Source organism: Euleptes europaea, chromosome 17, assembly GCF_029931775.1.
Source record: "Euleptes europaea isolate rEulEur1 chromosome 17, rEulEur1.hap1, whole genome shotgun sequence".
Taxonomy (NCBI): Eukaryota; Metazoa; Chordata; class Lepidosauria; order Squamata; family Sphaerodactylidae; genus Euleptes; species Euleptes europaea.
Window position 1 is genome coordinate 42,710,368 of NC_079328.1, and position 16,141 is coordinate 42,726,508.

Sequence of the window (16,141 nt, forward strand, 5' to 3'; positions counted from 1 at the left end):
CTTTATAAGTGGGAGAATGGTGGTTTTGGTCCAAGTCTTAAATCCTGTACTTGGACAAGGGACACAAAATCTGCTTTAACGTGTTACTAATTTGGGATTTTATTTTATTTTGGTTTTAAATGCAAAGATGATGCCATGTTGCCTTTTTGTATTTTTTAACAAAAATCAGCCTTTGGAGGAATGGGGCTGAAATAAAGCGTTCAGCTGAACTTTCTATTTGGAGCTTTCCTGCGAATATATAAGTTACTGTAATTACAGTCAACCTATCACTCTTTCATTTCCCCCCCCCTCCTTCCCCTGCACTGTGGCGAAAATTATTGCATCGGGTTGTCCGATCTCCACTAGAACCCAGCTGGAGTCCGGAGCCGGCTCATAGGGGTCGTTTTTATATGCTGTGGGTTCAAAGTTTGTTTTCATGGGGGGCGTAGGTTGGTGTCTTTCCATTAATGTTGGCTTAAACAGTAGAGTCCGCAGGGTAAAACGACTCCTTTAATGAAACGCAACGCATTCAAAAAACACGCCTGGTTTTGTTTGGCTCGAGTAAAATCCTTTATTCTACCTGAGCTTGGCCTTTGCATTTTTCAAGCATGCTGGGAAATGGTGTTGATGAGACAAACAGAGACCGAGGGGAAAGGACCCGTGTTGATCTGCTCAAACGATTTTGAAGCATCTGAAGGAGACTTTTCTCGCGCGTGCCCTCTCTCTGTTTCGTTGCCTCAAGTTGGAGAACCGCGCCGCGGTTTCAGATCCAATTTTCAGTTCTTTCCGTGCGGACTTCTAGAGTGACTCCCTCGTCGTGAGTTGCTTCTCAAGCACCGCAACCTCTTGCATATCACAAAATCTCCCCCCTACAAGATATCGAAAGAAATGTAAGGTTAAAAACACGTCGCCGTAATGAGCAAAATCCATGACCGCCCCCTAGTCGGAAAGAAAGGCCAGGGCTTTATCTTTCCCTTTGCCGTTCCCTATAACACTAACACTTCAGAACCAAAATAGCTTCGAAATTAAACAAACGTGCCTTAACTCACAGGGCCTTGTGATTTGTGATGCTGGAGTTCTGGGATCGGAACTCCAGATGTGGTGTTTGGTCTTCTGTGGAGCAGCCGTGAAGAGGCCCAGTGCAGGTTGGAGCCATGACACTGGAGAAGGTGGGCTAATTCTCCACATATTTTCTCTGATTGAAAATCCCCCCCCCCCCCATGTCAGCTTTCAACCCTAGTAGAGAAAAATGCAAACACAGCACGGTTACACTGGGGCTTAATGCACCCAGATGAGGGAATATTTCCAATTGGGAAAATGGTGTGGAGGGAGAAGAAGGTGATGCAGGAGGAGGAGGAGGAGAAGAGTTGGTTTTTACATGCCAACTTTCTCTACCACTTAAGGAAGAATCAAACCAGCTTGCAATCCCCTTCCCTTCCCCTCCTCACAGCAGACACCCTGTGAGGTAGGCGGGGCTGAGAGAGCTCTAACAGAGCTGAGACTGGCCCAAGGTCACCCAGCCGGCTTCATGTGGAGGAGTGGGGAAACAAATCCAGTTCACCAGATTAGCCTCCGCCGCTCACGTGGAGGAGTGGGGAATCAAACCCGGTTCTCCAGATCAGAGTCCACTGCTCCAAACCGCCGCTCTTAACCACCATGCCACGCTGACGTTCAGTGGTGGTATGCCATTGCCTGCCTCTGCATAGTGACCCTGGACTTCCTTGGCGGTCTCCCATCCAAGTCCCGACCCTTCTGAACTTCTGAGATCCGACAAGATCAAGCTATACGAAGCTGCCTTCCCTCCTGAGGCTAAACTTAACACGGGCTTTCTTTTTTCGCTCCTACTGTTTCACCATTGGGAGTTTTGTGTTTGGTTATTGTGTGTGTTCCCCTACTCACTGTGAGTGGCACTAATGACACAGAGTGTGAAATTTACCTTTACGTGCCAATAGATCTGTAGCAAAGATATGTGGCAATTATTTCTGTGCTGTGTAGCAACCCTGGAATTTCTTTGTGGTCTCCCATCCATGTACTAGCCAAGGCCAACCCTGCTTAGCTTCTGAGATCTGACAAGATCGGGCTAGCGTGGGGCATCCAGATCAGGGCCCATCAGAAACGCTGCTGTTGAAATTTTTATATTCCACATTTGGAACTTGGTCTTCCTTGACTTTAACTCCCTCCCTTCCCCCCCCCCCCCCGCAACGGATATGCAGATGTTACATGAAAGGAAACACTTGAAGAGGAACTGATAGTTCTTGTCCTAAGGCAAGGGGCAACCTGATCAAAAGGAAAGAGAAGGAGCCGTGCCAAACCGCCCTGCTTTGACCATGTGGTGCCTGAGGGGGTGATCCCGATGGAAACTGAAGTCTTGCGTAGGAAAGGGCAGGGATTCCTCCGTTGACTCCAACGGGAGGAGTCAAAACAAGGAGCATACAGGCTCATCAATGTCACATGCTGGCGAGGTTAGGCAGCCACTCTTATCTGCCCGAGGAGGAATGAGGGAGCAGATCTAATAAGGGCCTTTTTTGTGAACCCTTGGTGGTCTCCGGCAGATTTCCTAGCTAGGGATGTATGGCACCTGTTCCCTTATTTCCTGCGGTTTCGGTTATTCATAGGTGCTCATGGAGTTTTTCTGACATCCTTAGCTTTAGGATCTGTGGACCTAAAGGAGATGCACACTTCAACGTTGGACGTCATTGACGGTTTGCTGTGGGATGCACCCCTGGATTCTGATTCTTCGATTCCCCCCTGGCTTGTACACTCATTTGCCTTCTGTTTACAGTCTTGTCCCTCTGTCTTCTCCCCTGCACCCACCGCTATGGAAACGGAGCCAGCAAACTAGAGAATTTTACACGTACTTGAAAACAGGTTCTTCTGTTTAGTTAGTTGTCCTCAGTTGGAGTGAAAGTAGGATTGCCAGGCCACCCGCTATGCCGCGAGACCTCTTCTTGACATCAGGTAGCTCTAGAAATTGCTGGAAACCCATGTCACATGAAAACATGAAGCGGCTAAGCTTATACTGAATCAGACCCTTGGTCCATCAAAGTCAGTATTGTCTACTCAGACCGGCAGCGGCTCTCCAGGGTCTCAGGCGGAGAACTTTCACATCACCTACTTGCCTGGTTCCTTTAAGTGGAGATGCCGGGGATTGAACCTGGGACCTTCTGCATGCCAAGCAGATGCTCTACCACTGAGCCACGGCCCCTCCCCAAACCTCCTGTCGGTTGCCGGACATGGCCTGGCAACCCTAGATAAGAGGAATGGACAAACGAGTGTACAAGCCTTGAGGCCCAATCACCAGTCTTACCCCAGGGACGAAGTAACAACTGCATCAAGCCCTCGGTTTATATTATTAAGGATGCTCTCTGTCCGTGCGGGTGTTCTGCAGTGGTGCGCACCTTCTGTTTGTGGTGCATTAAAAATCCGGTGGTTGAGGGGAGCTGTGAGTTTGTTAGATACGGACAGCTGTGGATTAGCAGAGGGAGAATTCTGCGGGAATGACATTCCGGTGCTTTTCAGTTGCATCTTTCTCCGATTGCGCTGCGTTCTCCTTGCATTAATGGGTTAGATGTTTTAGTGCTCGCGGAGGGGCATCGGCAGAGCAAGGCTCATGCTGTAACGAGCTTTCTTCCTCTCTTCTCCGCCTCCCCCCACCCCCAACCGAACACTTTGTCTTTTATATCCTTCCAAATATAGGACAGGCGCCAAGCTGCCTTTGGAGGGGGGTGCGAGATGCAGAACCCTACTGTTTTCCAACTCTGTGATCAGAGAAGTCTTGATCCATGCAGGCCTTATGCAGGCAAAACTCCCGCCGATTTCAAGGGGAGATTGGCTGGCGCTAGGAGAGGAAGAAAGGGACCACAAGTTGTGCCTGGCCATGCGGTTTGATACCCCCCCTGCTAGGAAACTGATGTTATCCTTTCCTCGTTCCCTAAGGTCTTGCCAGCAATTCCTGGGGCCATTTTGGCCAAAGGAGAAAGGAGAATTCTGTTGCACATTTAAAAGCAGCATCACTGTGTTTTGCAAGTTATGTTTGCTACGGATAAGGGCATGCACAAATCATAAGTCTTAGTGGTCAGCCGTTGTTTTGTGGTCATTCTGATAAAAGGATAAAACAGATAAAAGGAAGTATTTCTTCACACAAGGCATAGTTAAATTGTGGAACTCCCTGCCCCAGGGTGTGGTGATGGCTGCCAACCTGGAAGGCTTTAAGAGGGGAGTGGACATGTTCATGGAGGAGAAGGCTATTCATGGCTACTAGTAAATGGCTACTAGTCATGATGCATACCTATTCTCTCCAGGATCAGAGGAGTGTGCTTATTATATTAGGTGCTGTGGAACACAGGCAGGATGCTGCTGCTGCAGTCAAAGTCTTGTTTGGGGGCTTCCTAGAGGCACCTGGTTGGCCATTGTGTGAACAGATTGCTGGACTTGATGGGCCTCAGTCTGATCCAGCAGGGCCTTTCTTGTGTTCTTACCAATTCCTCCTTCCGGCTGCAGACTCTCCTCATGTCATTCCTTAGGGTCTCCCATTCCCCAAGAGCAGCTTTTCATGGGGCTCTGTGGCCTGCAGTGGAAAGAGAAGTCAGGAAAGTTCCATTTTGCCACTGGAAAATTGAAGGGCTGCCATATAGAGGAGGGTGCTGAATTGTTTTCTGTTGCCCCAGAAGGTCGGACCAGAACCAATGGGTTGAAATTAAATCAAAAGAGTTTCTATGATCTATGCTGCATGGTTGTCAGACGAGAGAAATGACATTTTGGGGAGGGGGGAAGAAACCTTTTTTCTCCTTGGAGGAATGCTTGAATAGAACCTTGGTTTTGGCTACGTTTTCACTGGTCTGTACTCTGGTTTAATTACAACCCCTGGTGTTTCCACCTTGTTTGGAAAAAAAAAATCATATCTTTCTGGAACACATTTTAAATAATACTAACTGGAGACTGAAAGTGAATATTTAACTGTATAAAGGTGAATTTAAGAATAGAACGAAAGCCTTGCTGGTTCAGTCCAAAGGGTCCATTTAGTCTAGCATCCTGTTTCCGACAGGATCCAGCCAGTCGCCCCTGGAAGACTTTGCCCAAAGCATCCCTCTGTTGTGTCCCCCTGCCGAGCACCTGATATTCAGAGGTACTCTGCCTTTGACAATGGAGATCCCATTCAGCCATCTAACCATCAGTTGCCCATCAGGGGAGGGGCCATGGCTCAGTGGAAAAGCATCTGCTTGTTATGCAGAAGGTCCCAGGTTCAATCCCCGGACTCTCCAGTTAAAGGGACTGGGCAGGTGCATGTGTGTATTAAGTGCCGTCAAGTTGCTTCCGACTCATGGCGACCCTATGAATCAATGTCCTCCAAAATGTCCTATCTTTGACAGCCTTGCTCAGATCTTGAGGGCTGTGGCTATTTTTATTGAGTCAATCCATCTCTTGTTGGGTCTTCCTCTTTTCCTGCTGCCCTCAACTTTTCCTAGCATGACTGACTTTTCCAGTGACTCTTGTCTTCTCATAATGTGACCAAAATACAATAGCCTCAGTTTAGTCATTTTAGCTTCCAGGGTCAGTTCAGGCTTGATTTGATCTATAACCCATTGATTTGTTTTTTTTGGCCATCCACAGTATCTGTAACACTCTCCTCCAACACCACATTTCAAAGGAATCTACTTTATTCCTATCAGCTTTCTTCAGTGTCCAGGTAGGCATGTAGGTGATGTGAAAGACCCCTGCCTGAGACCCTGGAGAGCCGCTGTCGCTCTGAGTAGACAATACTGACTTTGATGGACCAAGGGTCTGATTCAGTATAAGGCAGCTTCATGTGTTCATGTGTGACCTCCTGTGGATTTGTCCAGTCCTCTTTTAAAGCCATCTAAACTAACAGTTGATTAACTGTGGTCGAGATGAGAATTTGAGACCGGACTCAGTATGTCTTAACGTAGACAAATATCCCCTTAACTATCTCTAACCATTTATCTGCACTGAAGACTGTTAACAGTGAAAGAGTGGATGGTCTCATCTCAAGAGTGACGTTTCTAGGCCATATTAGCAGATTTCAAGCATGAAATATGGGTGCAACAGTTATTCCATATTAATTAACCCAGAGTACAAGGTTGAGGTGTACATAGTATGGGGTGAACGTCCTTTTGCGTGGGTTTCTTTTTCTGCCAGGAAGTCTTGTTTCGTGCTAATTTGTGCGGAAGGAGTAACCTGTCCATGACTTTCAAGTGAGCGGTGTGTTTTGTTTTCTTTCAGAGGTTTTCCATGCAGCCGTTTTCTCCTTCTCCTTCCCCCCCCCCTTCACCTCTAATGTTTCCCAAAGCTCGAGAATACTTGGAATACATTAGTTCTAATAAGTTATGTGGGCATGAAAAAAAAATTCTTTGAAACTTCATGGCATCAACATCTGTTAGCTTTTAAGAGAACAGAGATGCAGACAAAAGAGCTGATGAGAAGGAAACAGAGAGCGGGGAGAAGGAACAAAGATATTAAATCCTGGAGTACCAAGCCTGGGTTTCGAAGTCTGGGGGCAGGGAGTTGGGAACAGCTAAACTCTTCCGCTTTGATGTGGTTCCTTTTAAGGAAATGCTCATAGCAGACCAGTCCCTGTGCTAGGTGGGGAGGGAGGGGAGACCCTGCTCTTTTTATTTTATTTTTCTAGGAAGAACTATTTGAGAATCTTTAGTACATAGCCAGAAACAACCGCCGCAGCTAGAGAAATGCTAACGGATGTAGTTCTCTCTCGGTTTTCAGGTTTTTTTGAAGGGGGTCGGTTGAAATTGGGTCCTTTCAAGTATGTAAAAGATGAAAGGGGGAGAAATGCCAACTGAGCTGCCCCTGTGGCTTATGCACACACGTGTGAGACCTTTGACCTGCCCAGAACATTCAATAGAAGCGCTCGAACATTTGACGGAGTAGCAGGACGTGTGCTTGTTTTGCCTTGCTTGAAAATGGAGGTTCACAGACCAAGGAACTGATTCAAAAATATGACTTGCATTATTAACGACAACATTTGCATTCCCCTAATGATTCGGAAAGAAGAGCCCCGTGGGGCAGAGAGGTAAGCTGCAGTCCTGCAGTCCAAGCTCTGCTCACGACCTGAGTTCGTTCCCGACGGAAGTCGGTTTCAGGTAGCCGGCTCAAGGTTGACTCAGCCTTCCGCTCTTCTGAGGTCGGTAAAATTAATACCCTTCTTGCTAGGGGTAAGGTGTAGATGACTGGGGAAGGCAATGGCAAACCACCCCGTACACATAGTCTGCCTAGCAAATGTCATGATGTGATGTCACCCTGGTGTTTGCACCTTTAACAATTCAGATGGTGACCTGGAGGTGCCATAAACTTCATGCGGTGTTGCTCATTGCACAATCAAAATATTTGGAGGATTTCAGTAGACATTCTTAAGCTATAGTCGAATCCAATAGCACCTTAAGGTAAAAGGTAAAGGTCCCCTGTGCAAGCACCGGGTCATTCCTGACCCATGGGGTGATGTCACATCCCGACGTTTCCAAGGCAGACTTTGTTTACAGGGTGGTTTGCCAGTGCCTTCCCCAGTCATCTTCCCTTTACCCCCAGCAAGCTGGGTACTCATTTTACGGACCTTGGAAGGATGGAAGGCTGAGTCAACCTTGAGCCGGCTACCTGAAACCGACTCCCGTCAGGATTGAACTCAGGTCGTGAGCGGAGCTTTTGACTGCAGTACTGCAGCTTAACACTCTGCGCCACGGGGTTCCTAGCACCTTAGAGAGCAATAAGATTTTCGGGGTATAAGCTTTCGAGAGTTAAAGCTCCCTTCGTTAGATACCCAGCTTTTTGTCTTGAAGCTGGGATGTTTAGTTCCCCAAACAACCACTGTATTGATACAGCGTTGACTACTGCTTACGCTCTGGCAACCCGTAAGTATAGATAAGGTTGCCAACTCCAGGCTGGGAATTTCCTGGAGATTTGGGGGCAGATCCTGGGAAGAACAGAGTATGGATAGGGGAGGACCTCAACAAGGTATATCGTCTGTCTGTCTGTCTGTCTATCTATCTATCTATCTATCTATCGCATTTCTAGCCCACCTTCCCCGGCCAAAACCAGGCTTAGGGCAGGTCACAACAATAAAATCACAGGCTGTATACGTATACCAATAAAAACCTGCAAAACACTAAAATAGCCCACAAATTATTAAAACAGATGGTGCAACAAATTTAGTATAGTACCCGCTGCAACACAATAGATATCGTAACCCAACAGGCAGGCCACCAGGTCAAGGTATAATGGCATAGCAGCCATTTTCTCCAGGGGAACTGATCACTGTAGTCTGAACATCATAGAATCATAGAGTTGGAAGGGACCACCAGGGTCATCTAGTCCAACCGCCTGCACAATGCAGGAAATTCCAAACTACCCCCACACCCCCAGTGTCCCCCTACTCTATGCCCAGAAGATTGCCAAGATGCCCTCCCTCTCATGATCTGCCTAAGGTAATAGAATCAGCATTGCTGACAGATGGCCATCTAACCTCTTCTTAAAAACCTCCAGGGAAGGAGAGCTCACCACCTCCCGAGGAAGCCTGTTCCGCTGAGGAACTGCTCTGTTAGAAAATTCTAATGTCTAGAAGGAAACTCTTTTGATTTAATTTTAGCTGTAATTTCGGGAGATCTCCAGGCCCTACCTGGAGGTTGACAACCATAAGTATAGATAATAGGTTCTTTGCATATTTGTGGAAATCCAATGGGAGAGTGTGCATTCTGCCCAAGTTGAGGGTTTTTTTTGGTGGTGGGGGGGGAGGAATCTTCTCAATTAACTTCGCTTTACAAAAGGTGGTATTTTTATTTTATTTTATTGGGCCAGCTGGTAAAATCTCCAGGCATGGTGTGACCAGCAGAGTTCTCTGTTATACCCAAGCAGCTGAATCTGGAATTCTAGCGTGGCTTGTGCATTTTTTGCTTTTTCCTCCTCTCTCCCCCTCCCTCCAAGATTGTGTGCCAGTAGCTTTTGTCTTCTTCATCCTTTTTGTCTCAGCTTTCTCTCCCACTGGCTCAGGGCAGCTGGCTTGCATATTTTTGAACCGGGGGAGGGGAGGGGTGAAAATACCCCGCGTCTTTTCAAGTTATTGATGTCTGCGGCTCACGCTGGGTCCGGCTCTTTGACTGGTTGGTAGAACAAACACTGAAGATGTTGGATTTTTGCAAGGAGTTTCTCCCCACCCCCTTCTCCCCTGCAACTTCCTGGCCCGCAAAAAATCATGATCTGCTATAGAAAGCATATGTTGACATACCTGGGTTTACGAGTGGGGGGAAGGGACCCTCCAGGAGCCGGGGAGGGTTGCGGCGAGTGGAATGCGAGCCATCTGTTCCCCGGCACCTTCTGGTGACAGATTTATGAAGGGACGTTAGCATGCCTCTGGGAGGTTGCACACCTGTCTTTTGTTGCAAGGGGTAACAACGTCTCCAGTTTGCAGACTGCACGTCCATTCAAAGGTGTGGACTATCTGGGCCTAATCTCCGCATGAGGGAGACAACGCCAAGCACCTGTCTGGGAACATCCAGGTTTAGGACCCAGGGGCCTCCTTTTCTCTGTTTCATTGGATACTATGGTGAGAAAGCTGGAATAACCGCATTAACTTCTCGAGTTCCAGCCGAGCTCCACCTTCTGAGGCAGCCCTCTTGTTCCAGCGTGGTGTAGTGGTTAAGAGCTGTGGTTTGGAGGGGTGGACTCAGATCTGGAGAGCCGGGTTTGATTCCCCACTCCTTCACATGAGTGGCAGAGGCTAGTCTGGTGAACTGGATTGGCTTCCCCACTCTTACACATGAAGCCAGCTGGGTGACCTTGGGCTAGTCACACTCTCTCAGCCCCACCTACCTCACAGGACGTCTGTTGTGGGGAGGGGAAGGGAAAGGGATTGTAAGCTGGTTTGAGTCTCCCTTAAGAGGTAGAGAAAGTCATATAAAAACCAATTCTCCTCCTCCTCCTCCTCCTCCTCTCTGGTTTCGCATAGCAGTACGTGCTTCCAGGTGACACTTAGATCTTTGCCTGGGCAGCAGTCGGACTGTCTTTGTTCATGTGGCTCTCCAGGTGTTTTCCAAGTGCCTCCGATACCTGTCGTCTTAACATTTTGCTCTGAACTCTGGTCCTGTTCTGCTGGGAAACATATCGCTGCCAGCTCCCTGGGCTCCTGGCACAGGCCGAATTTCTCCATTCCCTAACCAGGTAGAGTAAAAGCAGATACTCATGATTAGGGTCAATACATTAATCAGTTGTGCCTGGTCACAACAGTTAGCGCTGTTCCTCAGTAGAACAGGCTTCCTTGGAAGGTGGTGGGCTGAGGTTAGATGGCCATCTGTCAGCAATGCTGATTCTATGACCTTAGGCAGATCATGAGAGGGAGGGGATCTTGGCCATCTTTTGGGCATGGAGTAGGGGTCACTGGTGTGTGTGTGTGTGGGGGGGAGGTAGTTGTGAATTTCCTGCATTGTGCAGGGGGTTGGACAAGAGGACCCTGGTGGTCCCTTCCAACTCTATGATTCTGTGAAATATTGTTGGTTTACACCATGCAGTTGACTGTAATATATTGTCAAATATTCCATTGTGCAGATCGGGTGTTAACCCATTGGTTCCATTGTTGTGCCCATTGTTACCAAGGGCATCAGTGAGGGGAGCTTATCCCCAAGCCTTACTCTGCAGGTTTGACTGCAAGGTTTTCTGGCGCAAGGGTTCCGATGCTCAAAGGTTGATTGGTGCAAGGGTTGCGATGCTCAAAGGTTGACTGGTGCAAGGGTTCCAACGCTCAAAGGTTGTGTGGCGCACGGGTTCCGATGCTCAAAAGTTGTCTGGTGCAAGGGTTCCGATGCTCAAAGGTTGATTGGTGCAAGGGTTGCGATGCTCAAAGGTTGACTGGTGCAAGGGTTCCGATACTCAAAGGTTGTCTGGCTCAAGGGTTCCAATGCTCAAAGGTTGGCTGGCGCAAGGGTTCCGATGCTCAAAGGTTGTCTGGCGCAAGGGTTCCGATGCTCAAAGGTTAAATGGTTCAAAGGTTCCGATGCTCAAAGGTTGACTGGCGCAAGGGTTCCGACGCTCAAAGGTTGACTGGCGCACGGGTTCCGATGCTCAAAAGTTGTCTGGTGCAAGGGTTTCGATGCTCAAAGGTTGACTGATGCAAAGGTTCCAAAGCTCATCGGTGTTTTTGCACCATTTGCCTGTCATTCGTGGCTGCAGAGGGAAACTTCGACATCGGCGAGCGAATTTCTGCAGTGTTCTCACTGCCGAATGAAGCACCCGTTCTTGAAGAATTTAATTGGGAACATTTTTACACAACGGAATCTGTCTGAACTGTCACGGCTCTCTGTGAAGGAATTCTGGAAAGGGTTCTGTGCAGAAGCTCGGGTTTTCAGCCGAAGTATTTCTAAGCACCCTTGCACCATTAAGGTTCATGAGATTCTTTGCTGGGTGTGGGGCAGGGTATGACAGTTAAAACTAACTTGAGGTTTCTTTCAAAGTAATTTTAGATACGTCTGGCATAGAGAGAGCCTTGATTTAAGCAATGGAGTAAGCTGGTGAATGTTCACAGAGCGATGAAATTAGAATTGCTGCGTGAGCGTCGCTTGCTCTTTATTTTAGGATGCTGTTGAGGAACATGTAACAGGCATCTTCCTAGTTTTACATATGGTTTGCGATCCAGAGAAAGTTTCAGATGGTAGCCGTGTTGGTTTGCAGTAGAACAGCTAGGTATGAGTCCCGTAGCGCCTTAGAAGACCAACAAGATTTTTGGGGTATGAGTTTACGAGAGTCAAAGTATCTGACGAAGGGAGTTTTGACTCTTGAAAGATCATTCCCTGAAAACCTTGTGGATGTAGGGTATTCGTTTATTTGTTTAGCCATAGGCCATTACAAAACATCCTTACATATATACAGAAAACGTAAAATGATATCAGAAAAAAGATAAAAATACAGCGGTGTACATTGCCCTGGTAAAATCAATTACATACACAATTTCTACTGAAACATTATTTGATTTCCTGTGCAGAATTTTTCTTAATAACTTCAAGAGCTCTAATCTTCCCGGCCGCAATAGCAAATTGTGACATTCTGAAAGTTACATGTGAATCAGAGTCAGAAAGTAAAAAGATCAAGTTATCAAATTCAGAACAAAAAAATTGCTCCCTTCAGGATTCCATCCAAACTTTTGACTCTAGGCTCGCCATACAGCTGGCATACTAACATATAGTGAAATATGTCCTCCAATGATGAAGATCTAAGGTGCTCCTGGACTCGAATTGTGCTGATCCAGAGAAAAGTTAGAAATGTTTAAGCCTCACTGAGTTCAATTTGTTTCTCTCTGGATTGGGTCAATGGTACGTCTTCAAAAAGCTGACGATGTTTCCTTCCCAGTGAAGTGTTTAACAGGGTAGAACCTTCCAGCTTCCTCTTGCAATTAATAAGCATTTATTCCTTTTGGTGCTGAGAATAGCAAGCCTGCATTTAAAGTCAATAGCTGCCCGTGCAGCCCTATTAAACAAACGTCTGTCTATCAGAGATAATGCTCTCCATAATCAGGCTGGCATGAAGGAGTGCGTTTGATTGGCAGATGATGAGCTCCGGCTGTCTTAGTGGTATTGCTGAAATACACAGAGGTTGCCATGTGCCTTTTTTGGAACAGGCTCTGCGGTTAGTGTGCCGTTAATATGTGTACTGCAGCTGTTGCAAAATCAGTTTAAAAAAATAGCCCTATGGAAGCTATGGGGAGGATAAGTGGTCTAAGGAGGGGAAACTGATATATATATAAAAAGGACAACCCCCAAAAAGCCAAGCTTTTGCTGGGGAGGGAGGGCTATAAGAATGACGAAATAAATACATAAAACCTACGTGGCCAATCTTTGCCAACTTGCTCCTGAAATCAGTCCCTAGCAATGCAATCTTAGGGGGTTACCGCACTTTGTATTCCCAGCGATGTATTAAGAGTTTGGAAATGTTATAAAAAACATCGCTTTAAAAGGGTTTTTGGATACCATGGCTAATAAATGGTTGGAAGACGTCTTCATAGCTAAAGGGGCCAAACAAAGTGTGAACAGTATTTTTTATAATGTTTTCAAACATCGCTGGGAATACAAGTGTGGTAACCCTACTAAACAGAGTTACGACTTCCTATGCCCACTGACTTAGAAGAGTGTAACTAGGTTTTGCCCTGACCTGGATAGCCCAGGCTAGCCCAATCTCATCAGATCTCGGAAGGTAAGCAGATATGACCTTTATTCCATTCTTTATGCTCATGGACCAAACAGGTCACGAGCAAAGCAAATTCAATACATTCCATAATACATAAATACCCAAACATACAAAAATATAATATCTAAACAGTACAGTTAAGAAGAGGTATCATTAAAAACCATAGATAAAATTTTTGCCACGCTGAGGGTTACATTTGGATCAGCCAATAACTTTGCAACTATATCTTGCTTTAAAGCTGGTCCCCACCTCTGAATGTGTATTGTGATCCATTTGTCTCTGGCGAGATCATGCTTTTTTACAATCTATAAAAAAATGCCACAGTGTCCAAACTCCTGGATCCACAATCACAAAGTCACTCAGAAAAAGGGACCCCTGAAAATCTGCCTACTAACTCCCCCAATGGCAGTGCATTTAATCTGGCCTTGGAGAAAAGCACTCTGTATTTGGGAACAGTTAAAAAGCAGGAACGACCCTGGTTGGTACTTGGATGGGAGACCAGTAGGAAACTCCAGGGTCGCTATGCGGAGGCAGGGAAGGGCAAACCACTTCTGATCGTCTCTTGCTTTGAAAACCCTACGGGGTCACCATAAGTCAGCTGTGACCTGATGACGCTTTACACACACTGACACAACCGTGTTTAGAATTGCATTGTAGGAGGTACACATGGAATACTGATAAACCCATTCTAGTGGACCAATCTTTTCCCTTACAATGTGCAGCAAAACCAGGTCATGGTTAAAGTCTAGATAAGAGGGAGTTTTCAAAACGTATTAATTTGTTTCGTCCTCTTCAGAAGCCATGGGCTGGCTATTGTTTAGACCAAGCACACTTCCAATAAGCTGGTTATAAAAAGCCCACCTCTTGAGGGGACTAGGAAGGCAGGCAGATGCCATATCTGCAGTTAAAGCATAACGGGTGTTACCAGAGACCCTGATGAGGTATAATCCCTCGGGGTAGACCAGGGGTCTGTCCCCTGAAGCTCAGTATAGAACCAAATATGGCTCTTTTCAAAAGAAAATGAAGTATCAGTAGAGCATACAAAAAAAGATGGACCTATGGTGTGCCTTGGTATAAAATGAACACATGAACACATGAAGCTGCCTTATACCGAATCAGACCCTTGGTCCATCAAAGTCAGTATTGTCTACTCAGACCGGCAGCGGCTCTCCAGTGTCTCAGGTAGAGGTCTTTCGCATCACCTACTTGCCTAGTTCCTTCAACTGGAGATGCCAGGGATTGAACCAGGGACCTTCTGCATACCAAGTGGCTGCTCTACCACTGAGTCACGGCTCATATGAATGACTTCATATGTTCCTGTGATGTTGAAACCGCTGGCCCTCGCCTTGAGGGAAGACATCCGTGGACTGTGGGAAACAGATATTCTATCAGTATTTGTAAATTTGTTGAGCCACCCCTGTGCAATGAAGCAACAATGATCCCTTGTTAATTTGGAAACAGATATGCTGCAAATTTCCAGTGGTGGCATCCTTATCAGGCCGATTAGAGTGATAATTGGGATTTGAGCGCTATTGCATGCTGTGGTGATCAGTCGAGGACCCCGGGAATTTGGTTCTCTAAATTTGTATCTAATACCGGTCTGCTTAGGGGTAAATTGATTGCTCGCTTCATAGGGGAGTCCTACCGCTTCTTTCCCTGGCTAGCGTTTCTCCAAACGTGTGAGAAGGAGATTAAGAAGAAGGAGGGTTGGTTTTTATATGCCAGCTTTCTTTACCACTTAAGGAAGAATCAACCCGGCTTCCCTTCCCCTCCCCATAACAGACACCCTGTGTGGTGGGTGGGGCTGAGAGAGCTCTAAGAGAGCTGTGACTAGCCCAAGGTCACCCAGCAGGCTTCATGTGTAGGAGTGGGGAAACCAACCTGGCTCACCAGATTAGCCCCCGCCGCTCATGTGGAGGAGTGGGGAATCAAACCCGCTCCAAACCACCGCTCTTAACCACCACACCACACTTGCTTGTTGTTTTTCCTCTGGACACTTCTAGTGACTATCACAAAGCAATGTTGGATAAAGGAGTGCATTTGAAGAAATAGAGTCAAGATTGAAGAGTCCTGCTTTGGAGGATATAACATTTTTGAGTCTTTTGTGTTGGGAAAATGAGATTCCAAATATTGTCACTTCTAGGCTACATTTGAGTTGTTTTTTTTTGCATGATTAATTGACAGAGTATGGTGGTGCTAACTATTAACCTGCCTTGTAAAAGGATTTTAATCTTTAAATCTCTTCTCTTGCCAGTACTGTCTGTCAGTTGCATTATTTTGTTCTCCCAGCTATCCCAAGCACATGATATAAAATTACTGTATCAAATAAGTATGTGGAACTAAATTGATTTGCAAAGGTGCTTTTCACGTTTCCATTAACACGGCAGCACTGCTTCTTGCCTTGCATTTTAAAGACTACTCCTGTTTGAGTCTTTCCCGGGGCCTGAAAAGGCACGAAAACATCTTGTCAGAATGGGTAATATGTATAATCAGATCCAAGACCAGTCTGCGAACTGTGGAATGGTTTCTGGAAACTAACGATTCCTGGATGTCTGATCAGAGATGGGTACTTACTTGGTTCAGATGAAACTTTTGCATGTCTTCTGCAGGTCAGCGCAAATATTGGTGCACCCTTGAAATACCACTGTCCTGCATCTAGTAAACATGCAAATAACGTTTCCCTTTCCCTTTTTTTTTTTTTTGCAGGATCCGGCAGGTGAAGGCTTCAGGGAGGCAATTGAAAATGAACACTTCCACCTGGAAGGTAATTGAAAAACAATTATTATGGCTTCTTTTTTATACAGGAAACTTGTTCTAATGCATAATAAAAAGGGGGGTTACAGGCATATACCACATTTCAACTTTCTTCCTGTCAGCTTTCTTCGCTGTCCGACTTTCACAACCACACATAATAACGGAGAATACTATGGTATGAATTATCTTGATTGTGGTCACCAGCGACACATCCTTA

The 16,141-nt window shown here is 46.3% G+C and overlaps 1 protein-coding gene across 1 annotated transcript in view; it reads left to right on the forward strand.

Moving 5' to 3' along the window:
- NKD1 (NKD inhibitor of WNT signaling pathway 1) overlaps window positions 1-16,141 on the forward strand; it is a 136,142-nt gene that overhangs the window by 65,104 nt on the left and 54,897 nt on the right. Inside the window, exon 4 of the mRNA XM_056862961.1 lies at window positions 15,877-15,934. Coding sequence (XP_056718939.1) covers window positions 15,877-15,934 — 58 coding nt within the window. The remainder of the gene's footprint in view (window positions 1-15,876; window positions 15,935-16,141) is intronic.